Source organism: Gigantopelta aegis, chromosome 6 (assembly GCF_016097555.1).
Source record: "Gigantopelta aegis isolate Gae_Host chromosome 6, Gae_host_genome, whole genome shotgun sequence".
Classification (NCBI taxonomy): domain Eukaryota; kingdom Metazoa; phylum Mollusca; class Gastropoda; order Neomphalida; family Peltospiridae; genus Gigantopelta; species Gigantopelta aegis.
The window spans coordinates 44,992,958-45,006,936 of NC_054704.1; the positions used below are offsets into that span (position 1 = coordinate 44,992,958).

Consider the following 13,979-nt stretch of genomic DNA (forward strand, 5'->3'; position numbering starts at 1 on the left):
TTATAATTTTTTTTTTGCACGTTTCCTCTTGATGACTACGAGTCAGAATTACCAAATGTTTGACATCCAATAGCTGATGATTAATTAATCGATGTGCTCCAGTGGTGTCGTTAAAACAAACTTCTTCATCCTAATACGGTACCTGTGATTACCAAAAGAAAGCAATCAGAATCTTAAGTACATCTATGTTCCAGTTGCTATGTTTTTTCCACAATCCTCCTGTCCTTTATTTTACCTGCCAGTCTCCTGGTCTGCTTAAAATGTGCCATAAAGTAGGTAGAACATGGGCCTGGTTCACCAAGAAGGGTTTGAAAATGTTTAGTGCAAAATTTAAATGGACGACATTGTATGAGCTTTCTCAAGTTTTAGCATGTGGATTTTTTTCTAGAAACTGTGCAATATTTGTATCTGCTTGGTGAACCTGGTCCAAAGTGGATCTGATAGCTGGTATGCAGTTCTGACTTATGTGGCTTGGTTTATGAGTATTTCATTTATGTTCAAATTTTAGAAAAATAAATATTTGAAATTGAACCAGTTTCTTATAATAAAGTGTTCAGATGTCAAATATGAACTATGTTTTGTTGGTTTCTAGTTTTGTTTAATGCAGTTACTAATTACTAATACAAAAACATTAATACTATCAAGACTGCACAAACATATTTTGAAGATCTATTTATGTAATATTAAATGTGATTACATTATTACCTGGAGAAGGAATTAATTTACCCTACATCACCTTGCTATGATAATTTAATTGCAATATTGTGATGGGTTACTATTTTTCTTTTCAAATATTTAATATTCTCTGTATGTACCAAATGTGACACTATGAACCATGAACCAAGCCACAAGATGGATGTTAAAGGAATGGAATCTGACATTGCACGCAATGGCGTGTTTTTAGGCTATGTTGTGTGTTAGTACTAGTTGCCTCGGGGATGGCGGTTTTGTCTTTTAGTCTAAAGCTGTAAATAAACAGATGTGTCTTTTGTTTCCTATCAGCAAATACCCTTGTTTGTTGTTATTTTAATAGGTTACTGGTTCTCTTTTAAATCATTTAAGAAAAAACAAGGAACAGGTGCTTTAAAGGGACATGCCCTAGTTTTTAAACACTAAGGCATATTTTTGACAACTAAAATCATACTTTACTTAGATTTTATTGTTTAGATTATCCATTTCTGCACATTCTAAGTGTTTTTGGTCATCCTCATGTTTTTAATATCACAAAATGCATTTTTTCATATTTTTAAAAACGCACGTGTGTCTGAGAAGTAACAGTTATGGAGTTGAGTTTGTCTTATTTTAGAGGGTAGTTCACCATTTCAAAGTCACAGACTCGTGTTTCACTCGGTTGTAACTTTATCCAAATGTGTTACAGGTTTGTAGATTAACTAAACTTAGTGTTAATTTTCACGGGTTGAAACTAGGGTCTGTCCTTTTAATAATATCCTGTGTGGTAGATGTTTCTCATGTAATAATTATAATGTATGTGATAGTATGTTGGTATTGAAAAACAATCTACCAGTACTCGTTCTGTTATTTGGTTGCAACAGCATTCCTTCACACACACAAAATACTAGGAATGGTGAGTTTACTGATAATCTGGATTTTTATAGCCAAATATTGGGGCCTTGTGAGCAAAACAGAATCAACACATGGACAAACCTGGTGGCCATTATACACATACATGTAGCCTTTATACACGTACATGTAGCCTTTATACACCTACATGTAGCCTTTATACACACACATGTAGCCTTTATACACATACATGTAGCCTTTATACACCTACATGTAGCCTTTATACACATACATGTAGCCTTTATACACCTACATGTAGCCTTTATACACCTACATGTAGCCTTTATACACGTACATGTAGCCTTTATACACATACATGTAGCCTTTATACACCTACATGTAGCCTTTATACACCTACATGTAGCCTTTATACACACACATGTAGCCTTTATACACCTACATGTAGCCTTTATACACCTACATGTAGCCTTTATACACACACATGTAGCCTTTATACACACACATGTAGCCTTTATACACATACATGTACCTACATGTAGCCTTTATACACCTACATGTAGCCTTTATACACGTACATGTAGCCTTTATACACGTACATGTAGCCTTTATACACCTACATGTAGCCTTTATACACGCACATGTAGCCTTTATACACATACATGTAGCCTTTATACACCTACATGTAGCCTTTATACACGTACATGTAGCCTTTATACACACATGTAGCCTTTATACACCTACATGTAGCCTTTATACACGTACATGTAGCCTTTATACACGTACATGTAGCCTTTATACACCTACATGTAGCCTTTATACACACACATGTAGCCTTTATACACCTACATGTAGCCTTTATACACCTACATGTAGCCTTTATACACCTACATGTAGCCTTTATACACCTACATGTAGCCTTTATACACACACATGTAGCCTTTATACACCTACATGTAGCCTTTATACAACTACATGTAGCCTTTATACAACTACATGTAGCCTTTATACACCTACATGTAGCCTTTATACACACACATGTAGCCTTTATACACACACATGTAGCCTTTATACACCTACATGTAGCCTTTATACATGTACATGTAGCCTTTATACACGCACATGTAGCCTTTATACACGTACATGTAGCCTTTATACACCTACATGTAGCCTTTATACACCTACATGTAGCCTTTATACACGCACATGTAGCCTTTATACACGTACATGTAGCCTTTATACACGTACATGTAGCCTTTATACACACACATGTAGCCTTTATACACCTACATGTAGCCTTTATACACGTACATGTAGCCTTTATACACCTACATGTAGCCTTTATACACGTACATGTAGCCTTTATACACACACATGTAGCCTTTATACACCTACATGTAGCCTTTATACACACATGTAGCCTTTATACACCTACATGTAGCCTTTATACACACACATGTAGCCTTTATACACCTACATGTAGCCTTTATACACCTACATGTAGCCTTTATACACACACATGTAGCCTTTATACACCTACATGTAGCCTTTATACACGTACATGTAGCCTTTATACAACTACATGTAGCCTTTATACACACTACATGTAGCCTTTATACACCTACATGTAGCCTTTATACACACACATGTAGCCTTTATACACCTACATGTAGCCTTTATACACCTACATGTAGCCTTTATACACACACATGTAGCCTTTATACACCTACATGTAGCCTTTATACACCTACATGTAGCCTTTATACAACTACATGTAGCCTTTATACATGTACATGTAGCCTTTATACACACACATGTAGCCTTTATACACCTACATGTAGCCTTTCCCCTGCTCTACTGCACTGAGACTTGATGTTAAACTAAGGCCATCATTTGAAAAACACTGGTTGGGAGTGTTTGGTTATTTTATTGGGAATAACCTCAACAAAAATATGATAATTGCAAAAGGGATAGTTGATTATTTTCACTCTTTTCACATGCCTTTTCTATACGGGGTATATGGGACTTAGATTACCATTAAATGTTAAATAAGGAAATGTTTTATTTAATGATGCACTCAACACATTTTATTTACGGTTATATGGCGTCAGCCATATGGTTAAGGACCACACAGATATTGAGAGAGGAAACCCGCTGTCGCCACTTTATGGGCTACCGATTATTAGCAGCAAGGAATCTTTTATATGCACCATCCCACAGACCGGGTAGTACATACCACAGCCTTTGATATACCAGTCGTGGTGCACTGGCTGGAACGAGAAATGGCTCAATAGGCCCACCGACTGGTATCGATCCCAGACCGACCACGCATCGAGCGGGTGCTTTACCACTGGGCTACGTCCCACCCCTAAATGTTAAATAGAACATTATTTCAACAGAAAAATGACAGCTGCTATTTAACATGTTATTCTGAATTAAATTAAAACATTATTACTTTGTGAAGACTGCTATTAGTCCATGAGCCAGACCCTGGATTTTTGAGATTGACTACCAAGAAGGTGACCAGATCCAACAGTGATTTTTGGTTAGTCTGGTACCTGAGGGGTCCAAAAAACTGATGGACTTTTTGGAAGTGTAGCTTAGTGCCCGTATGGTGGCCATCTTTAAAGATGGCCGCCAGTTTGGGACTAAAATATGATACTTCATAAAAGTGACTTTGGAGCTCTAACCACATGACCTACAGACATGGGGTTTGGAGTATTTTGTTCATCTTTGGATTACGCATCTCATGATGTATATATAGTGTGCCTTAATTACTATTGTCTGTTCCAAATTTAAGAAATAATGTAAAAAATGTGGGGGGGGTTTCACATTTTTCTAGTAAAGTTTATCACCATTCTCTATCTATACATGTTATGGTCAAATTTCCACCTAGGTCATCTCGATGTATTCATATGCCATCCATAACCACCATTACATTGTCTTGTTTGACCATTTTCGTACTCTGGTGACGCGTTTTACTATAGATACCTAATTTTCGTTTTCGGCTCTTTTGGGGTAGGGGTAGTATCAGATCTTTAATAAGCTGCTATAAGGAAACATAAAGATGACTTTGGGACATGAAGTTAGGCTAATTTGATATCAAAATACATTTTGTATTCATATATTTATAATTTTACACCACTTCAACCCTTATAGTCTGTTCATAGGCCTATAGGTTCCGATGGTTTAGTCGTTTTAAATAATCTACCAAAACATACGTTGGTCAACTACAGTACCAATCACTTGCAGAGTTAGGCCTACCATGATTCATTATACACGAGCCCTACAGAATTGGTTATAACAAAAAACAACCACAACAAATACTACGTTCACTTTCATCATGGATGCCAGGAACTACAGACATGTGCATGTGTCAAAATGTTACTTTGATCTAGCTCAAATTATTGTTATCGAGAAGGCTTAAAACTTCCAGTAGGCCTACAGAGATGGTGAGTATTGACTTATGATATATGTTAATCCCACTTGTGCATACTTTGTGAGGGCTATTTTATGTATGTCACCTCTGCAATGCATAGCCATTGCATGTACATTGCACACCTGTATGCTGTAGGCCAGTTTCTATTGATACTCTATACTGTGGATGGATGGATGTAGCCCCACTGTGGCGATGTAATTAAACATTGCAATAATTGTCAATGTAGCCTAGATTAAAAGGCTAGGTATTTTCATAAAAATTCTAGACATTGTCCCCGATGTGTTTCACAACATTAAAGTGATTATGTCCCAGGTAGCGGAAGTGGCAACAATTGGAATTTCGTGGTAAACGAAATTCGAGTAAAACCCTCTATATTTCACATGTGTAACCTGGCTACTGTAGGTATATAGAGCCACTCATCCAAGTGCCATCTACATTTTATAGGTGTAACCTGAACTGCACGTCCGTGGAGTCACTAGGACTATGCTCTATGATTTCTATTACCCTCAGTGCCCACTAGGTATTGCCACTTGTCTGATTCCGATTCTGATAAACACTGTTTATTTCAGATGTGAAGCCATGGCAGAGCCCTCACAGAAACGCCCCAAACTTGACCCCTCATAATCTGTGGATGGAACTCTCCACCTGATCAACTGGTGAGGCCAAGAGATCTGGAATCTTGGAAAATGCTTTTTGATGCTGTAGAGATACGACATTTTGAACTTATCATAAAACTGTTGACTGACAATCTAAGTGTTGTACCCAATGTACTGTATCATCGTGAATGCAGATCAGGATTTACGCACAAAAAGGAACTGACACGGCTACAAAACGTGGTAAAAAGGCAAGAATTGGTTAGGACTGAAGGGGAAAAGACAGAACCAAGGCAATCATTGCGACACATGGGAACTGAAGAAAATTCACGTGTGTATGATAAGGTGTACATTTTCTGTGAACAAAAACAAGTATGTAAAAGGAACACAGAGTAAAGAACCCTTGATACAGGCCGTAGGCCTTCGGGCTGACCAGACTATTTGAGACATTGCAATAAAGACCGCTAATGAACGACTTTTTTTTTTAAATCTGTTTTTTAGTACTAAGTTTCAGAACTACCTAATGGAAACTTCAGGAAAATAAAGACTGACAGTCCAAAGTTAAAATGCACAAGAAATAAAAATTCAGAAATGTTGAAATTTAGAAATCTGTATTGTTATAATTATAATTATAGTTATTGTATTAGTATGTGGAGACTGCCTCAGTTAATCACTGTACCAAGTTTCAGGATATATAATGAAACTCTTAAGAGATGGATTTTAAATGTTTTAATATAAATACTGGTACATTTTATTTGTGGATACTGCCCCAGAGATATAAAAACATGTTTTTATTAAATTGTAAAAACTGGCCAGTAGGAGAAAGAAGCCTTCAAGGAAAAGTTGACAGACAGATGGATGAATGGACACGCAAAAAAGTGGTACCATCTGCGCCGCCCCTGCGTCAGATATAAAATTAAGTATTTCATACTACTAGTTTGTCTAACAAAAATGTTTACAGAAAAAATTTAAAATAAATATCCAAGAAAAAAACATATCACAGGATTAACATAAATTTAAATTCTACATGTACATGTATGTAAACTATTACAGGGGTGCTGGAATGGAAAATGTTTCACTATAGTCCACTGGATCAAGCAAAGTGTGCTAGTAGGCTAGAATTTTTATAACTCCATCAGCATACAACATTGTGTAATATTATAATATAACTTTCACTTAAAATGATCAGTGAGTGACACAATAATGTGAAATCTTTTTATTGCAACTTTTGTTCATTTTATAGTAATACTAATTTAAACTGGATGAAATAGTAATACTAATTTAAACTGGATGAAATACATGTAGTAATACTAATTTAAACTGGATGAAACAAAAGTTGAAGTTTGTTTTGTTTAATGACACCACTAGAGCACATTGATTTATTAATAATTGACTATTAGATGTCAAACATTTAGTAATTTTGACATTATAGTCTTAGAGAGGAAACCCACTACATTTTTCCATTAGTAGCAAGGGATTTTTTACATGCACCATCTCATAGACAGAATAGCACATACTACAGCCTTTGATATACCAGTTATGGTGTACTGGCTGTAACGAGAAATAGCCCAATGGGTCCACCGATGGGGATCGATCTTAGACCGACTGTGCATCAGGCGAGCGTTTTACCAATGTGCTACATCCTACCCCTTAGATGACATAAAATATAAAAAGGTAGTCCTCCATCAGACTAGTTACATTTTATATCTTGTCTGTCAGAAATTTCACTATTATTTGGCAAGGGGGCGAGACGTAGCCCAGTGGTAAAGCACTCGTTTGATGCGCGGTTGGTTTCAGATCGATCCCCATCAGTGAGCCCATTGGGCTATTTCCCACTCCAGCCACTGCACCATGACTGGTACATCAAAGACTGTGGTATGTGCTATCCTGTCTATGGGATGGTGCATATAAAAGATCCCTTGCTGCTAATCGAAAAAGAGTAGCCCATGAAGTGGCGACAGCGGGTTTCCTCCCTCAATATCTGTGTGGTCCTTAACCATATGTCCAATGCCATATAACCGTAAATAAAATGTTTTGTGTGTCTCGTTAAATAAACCATTTCCTTCCTATTATCTGGCAAATGAGCTGGTATTTTCTATACCCCTCCATATTATATTACATGCCCTACTGTCGTATTGTGCAGGTATAGCTAACAGCTGGGTTTTTTTTCTATCTATGTAACATATGTATGCATATTTTAAAACACTGTGCTATAGTTTTTCTGGTGCTATAGAAAACTGAATTACTTTATCCATCTTATTTACACTATTTCAGTGTTAGACAATTGCAAGTTTATAAGGAAATGTTTTATTTAACGACGCACTCAACACATTTTATTTATGGTTATATGGTGTCAGACATCACAGATATTGAGAGAGGATGGGCTACTCTTTTCGATTAGCAGCAAGGGATCTTTTATATGCACCATCCCACAGACAGGATAGTACATAGCACAGCCTTTGTTACACCAGTCGTGGTGCACTGGCTGGAACGAGAAATAGCCCAATGGGTCCACGGATAGGGATTGATCCTGGACTGACCGCACTTCAAGTGAATGCTTTACCACTGGGCTACATCCCGCCCCGGCAAGTGTATAAGTGCATGCAATTAACTGAAAATCAGAGGAAGGCATATTCAATAGCACATTGTTTAATCAGTGAAAATCAGAGGAAGGCATATTCAATAGCACATTGTTTAATCAGTGAAAATCAGAGGAAGGCATATTCAATAGCACATTGTTTAATCAGTGAAAATCAGAGGAAGGCATATTCAATAGCACATTGTTTAATCAGTGTCGATTAATCACAAGTCAAATAGGAAGTGTTTTCATCTGGTTTGGAACAGGCACTAGGGTATGTACATGTATGTCAGGTCTTGATTGTTATCATAGAATTAAGTTCTCTAATTCAGATAGAGGTACATGTATGTTGAGAATATGCCTTTTTTTTCTTCAAAAAGGTAACCACTGTCGCATATCTTATCTATCCATTCTTTTTTATGTAGTAGGCCACAGGTAAATTATAATAGGATTCTCCAAGCCAGAAGTACACGTATTTACTCTTATCCAGTGGTATGTTCTTCTTCCTGTATAAAAGAAACAAAATTGAGTTACTGTAAATTGTGAAATTTTTAAAACTGTTATGTTCATGCATGTCTAATGAATGAAGTGTCCAACAATTTTAAGCCAGGTTTTTTAGAATATGTAAGAAATAGATTACTAAGCATGCCATTTCTATTACAACTCACTGTTTAAAAAATTTGTTTTGTTTAACAACACCATTAGAGCACATTGATTAATTCATCTCTCAAAAGTGAAAACCCCATAAAACCACTTTAAATACTTAGTCCTGTGCATCTTTTCACTGTATTATGAATTTTTAGTGTGCAGTTTGAATTAGCTGAATGCATTACATTTGTGTCTTATAATGGTGAATTGTAGCAGTTTAGAGTACTGAATAATCACTTATGCATGAACTTAATAGCCTTAAATAATAAGATTCCCAGTCTGGAGCTTGTCGCGGTAAGACGTGTTTGTGCACACTGCACGTGCTTTCGCGGCTCGACTTGGGGATCCTTCACTTTTGTTGCTTTTATCAGCGAAGTGAAGTTTTCTACTGGGATGTATGTGGCCATTGGAACTGATTGAACGCTGGAACACTTCTCATTTCAACAGTCTGCACCACCATGTTGGATTCTTTTTTAGCGAGATTCCTTGCCTCCACGTCATTTCTCCGTCTGACTATGTTGACTTTCTTTTTTCGTGACTCGTATGACGGCCATTCTGCAGAATGCCACAGTTGTTCGCGTCTAGTCTCTACATGTCCGCCCCACTCTAAGAAGAAATAGGAAGCGGGGTCAGCCCCTACTACTCTTTTCTGGACTTTACTTTGTTTTATTGTGATACCATCTTGTATCCTCCAGAGTCGGGCCCGTCCGTACCACTATACCAACCTATGACAACTGGACTATACCCTAGTCTGATTCTCTCTCTCGTTCAGACGGATCCGGCTTCTCAAGATCTGTATTTCAGCACAGCACTACACCTTCAATGCCTATTGACTGTCAATCTAGGGGTTTTCTTGACGGGATGCAACCCATCTCGTCCCTACAAGCTGTGCACCCTAAGGGCCTTAACGAGGCCACTCACGTGGACATATAGATTGGACTTTAAACTTTTAGACCTTAGTTCAAAAGTTTATGTCGAAATTACTCTCTTTCTTTAATATTATTAATTATCCAAATTATATAAATATTCGACCGAGCAGTCAATTCTTTTTATTTTTGGCTTGTAACCTTTTTCTTTCTTTTTTTTTTCTTTTTTTTTTAAATTCTATTCATTTTTTTACTAATTGCTATTTTCAAAATTCTGCCCATTTTCAACTCACCCCCCCCCCCCCCTCCATCTTATCTAATTTCATTTTGACCACCCGATCTAATCTAGCGACCAAATTTAATGAGTAGAATTTTCTTTATTAATTATATTAGAGATGCCCACTATTTAATTTTTGGATGTAAATTTCAAAATTGTCCCTTAATTTTTTCTGTCCTGGGATAAGCCCCTGGCTATCCAGAGACAGGCCCTAGGACGGACATGCTCGAAACTCTAGTGGTATATGAGCATGAAAAAAATATTCGCACTCGCACTTAAATAATAATAATAATACTGGCAACAATGAGTTGGTAATTCAGCTAGACATCAAAATGAATCATGTAGGCCTATAAGAAAATGTGCAGGACCACATTAATCTAAATTAAATCTGTCTGTGGTAAAAAAAATACTGACATTTATAGTATATATTTTTAATTATTAATTTGATTTTATGTGAACTGAACTAAACTGAACTAAAATTTTGCATTCTCAGATATTGCATACTCAGTAAATTATATTGTTAGGCAAAGTGATCTTGCAGAAAATGATAAGAATTACACCATCATTATCAACAATAATAAATCATGATTCATGATCGTCTACTCACTTCACTTTTGTGTCGCCACTCGTTTTCTACGACCTCTTTTTTGTTTAATTCTCTTTGCAGCTCGTTTTGGTTTCTGCATATACAGTATATAATATAATATTATTATGTTGGTAGTAATATTCAGACACTGTAATAATGTGGAAATGAAAGTGGTTTATTATAAATATATACATGTATTTACAGTAATGTGTAACTTTATCACAAGTATGTCAGCATTGTCTCAAATATCCTTGAAAGACTGAGTTTAATAATACAGGCAACAATGGCTTGGTAGTTGAGCTAAAAAAAAAAAATTATCAGGCACGTGTGCAGGAAATTATTGCTGGAGGTTCTAGACTGACGAGCGAAGTTCTAGGATGATTCACCATTTGCTTTGAGTAGTGGGGCTTTGATTCCTGAACACATGACCGATTATGTACATTGTTTAGAAAATATACAATATGTTTCGTTACACCATATTAATCTAAACTGAACCTGACCTTAGTAACAAAGTACAATGTATATGTATATGTGTATATGTTTTTCTAAAGTAATTGATGAACTGAAATGAAAAACATATTTACTATTTACTATCACATATTTGACATACTCAGCAGTTTATATAGCAAAGCCTTCTTGAAAACAAATGCTAAATCATCAGTATGAATGCATGAATGAATGAATGAATGAATGAATGATTAATGACATCCTTGCATGAAAATACACCGGCTATTGGGTGTCTCATTAGTATCACTATTAACATTATCAACTCACTCCATGTTTCTTTGCCAACTTGTTTATGGCGGGCTGTTTTTCTTTAGGGTCTTCATGTTCTGTATTTTCCTGTTCCACCTCTGAAGATTTACAAAATGACAAAGATTTTTAAAGTATTGAAGATTTACAAAATTAAAAAGATGTTTAAAGTATTTAATAGGACAGACAAGTCAGGTTCCTGGGTTGCATGTCCTGGACAGCATGCTTGAATCTTATTTGCAAAGAGTTACAATTCATTATTTTATTACCACTTTCATAATAATTATGTAGAATGTTTTTAATTTATATTATCTAATAATAGTAATATTTTATTTATAAACTGCATTGTGAAACTTAATGATTTGTTATAATGTGGAATGGAAACGTTTAAGGTCTATACCCTCTAATGTGACATAATGTCACTTTAAAAAAGTACCTAAGATTAGGAGGTAGAATTTTTTTATTCTCAAAATTAATATGTTTGCCTGTGGTGTTCTTTCTAGAAGTACTTTGATATTAATATTCTCTAGAGAAATTCAGCTGAGAGTTTATAGGTATTATAATTATAAAAAAATAGATATATAGATACATGTACATGTATATATAAATATGGTATGTGTACCACCAAATCAAATTCAACAGACAATAACATATACAGCTAAATTTAAAACCCCTTTAAATTACACAAAATGGGGGGAAAAAAAATCATTTGTCACAAACGTTACTGAGTTTGTTATTCTATTTATGACCCCAGCAATTGTTTTTCTTCTCAAAAAGCCTTTTATTTTCAATATATGTAAATGTACATGTATATATGATGTAAACCACTTTGCACACTGTTCTGAGAATTGCTATAAGATTGTATTTTAATCACGTTCACAGATAATTTTCAAGTTCTCTTTATTCTGTTAAAAAAATCTATAATGAATATTTTATTACAAATTTCACAATGAAAACAGAGAGCCATAACCACAAACTCTTTAAACTATGTGACATTATTTTATGTGTTTGCCAAATCATGATGAAATGAAATGTTTTATTTAACAATACACTCAACACATTTTATTTACGGTTATATGGCGTCGGACATATGGTTAAAGACCATACCGATATTGAGAGGAAACCCGCTGTTGCCACTTCATGGGCTACTCTTTTCGATTAGCAGCAAGGGATCTTTTATATGCACCATCCCACAGACAGGATAGCACATACCACAGCCTTTGATATACCAGTCGTGGTACACTGGCTGGAACGAGAAATAGCCCAGTGGGCCCACCAACGGGGATCGATCCCAGACAAACTGCGCAACAAGCGAGCACTGTACCACTGAGCTACGTCTCGCTCCAAATCATGATGATGTCACCTGTAGTACCGACAAGGTCATTGGTTCTAAGCGTCAAATTGTCCTATAATATTGTGCGTTACACCAATGAAGAATATATCTCACTGAGAAAATATGAAAAATATTTTCCCCATTATGAGTGACTGCTGGGGTAATAAAATATGGTTATCTCATAATAATTTTCCAACAGAGAGCAAGAGAGAAATTAAAAAAACATCATAACTTTATGGTTACGGTTAGCAACCATATGTTTACATGTGTTTGGTATCCATTTGATGTAGAAAATCACACGAAATATGGACCATGCTATATGTAAAGATGAAAGACATTTATTTATGTATATTTTAAATATTTGCAATCATGGATCTAGTAATTTAGTTTTCATAAGTGTACAGGCTCCCATTTTTGTAGGGGCGCAGGCTGGCTTTTGCCCAAATTAAACGTAAATACCTGAATCTGCATAATAACATTTATTACCCCAGCGGTCACTCATAATAGGGAAAATATTTTCCATATTTTCTCAGTGAGAAATATTCTGCATTGGTCTAACGAACAATACTATTGGACAATTTGACGCTTACAAACCAATGGCCTTGTCGGTACTAAATATGACGTCATCACGATTTGGCAAACACATTAAATGACGTCATGTACTTTAAAGAGTTTGCGTTTACATCTCTCTGTTTTTGGTGTTAAATTTACAATGTATAACAAAATGTCATTTTAATGCAATTCCTTATAGATTTTGTAGCAGAATAAAGAAAACTTTTGTTTTTGAAAATTATCTATGAACGTGATTAAATTACAAAGTTATAGCAATTCTCAGGACACTGCGTAAAGTGGTTTACATCGTTTCTATACAGATTGGCCTTCGTGCATGTGCGTCGAAAATAAAGGCTTTTAGAGAAAAAAAATAGCTGAGGTAATAAATAGAATAACAAACTCGGTACCAGTTATTATTAAATTTATGTTCCTCGTGAAATAATCTTCATTTGTCACTCGCTAAAGCTCGTGAAAACTGAAAATTATTTCACTCAGGACATAAATTTGATAATAACTGGTAACTCGTTTATTATCCTCTATTTATTCACATTAGCATTACTACCAAACAGCTATATATGGTTCCAAATTAATCACTACACATTTTACATGGATTACAATCAATTTTGAGGGTAAAATAATGGAAATACATTATAAAAAGGTCTCAGGTTATCACTTTTTGTCCGAATATCTGTATGACATACTGACATACTTTCCAAATAACACCCAACTGCTGATCATAAACATAAAGTTATGATGTTTTCTTAATTAATCAAGTACTTGCTTACCAACAATATGCATATTTTGCTGTGTATAAC

General features: G+C 35.4%; 1 protein-coding gene across 1 annotated transcript in view; it reads right to left on the reverse strand.

Moving 5' to 3' along the window:
• Window positions 1-8,249: 8,249 nt before the first annotated feature.
• LOC121374572 (von Willebrand factor A domain-containing protein 3B-like) overlaps window positions 8,250-13,979 on the reverse strand; it is a 15,317-nt gene continuing 9,587 nt past the window's right edge. The window contains exons 7-9 of the mRNA XM_041501677.1: window positions 11,301-11,380; window positions 10,548-10,620; window positions 8,250-8,655 (exon numbers count right to left, since the gene is read on the reverse strand). Coding sequence (XP_041357611.1) covers window positions 10,549-10,620; window positions 11,301-11,380 — 152 coding nt within the window. The 3' untranslated portion in view covers window positions 8,250-8,655; window position 10,548. The remainder of the gene's footprint in view (window positions 8,656-10,547; window positions 10,621-11,300; window positions 11,381-13,979) is intronic.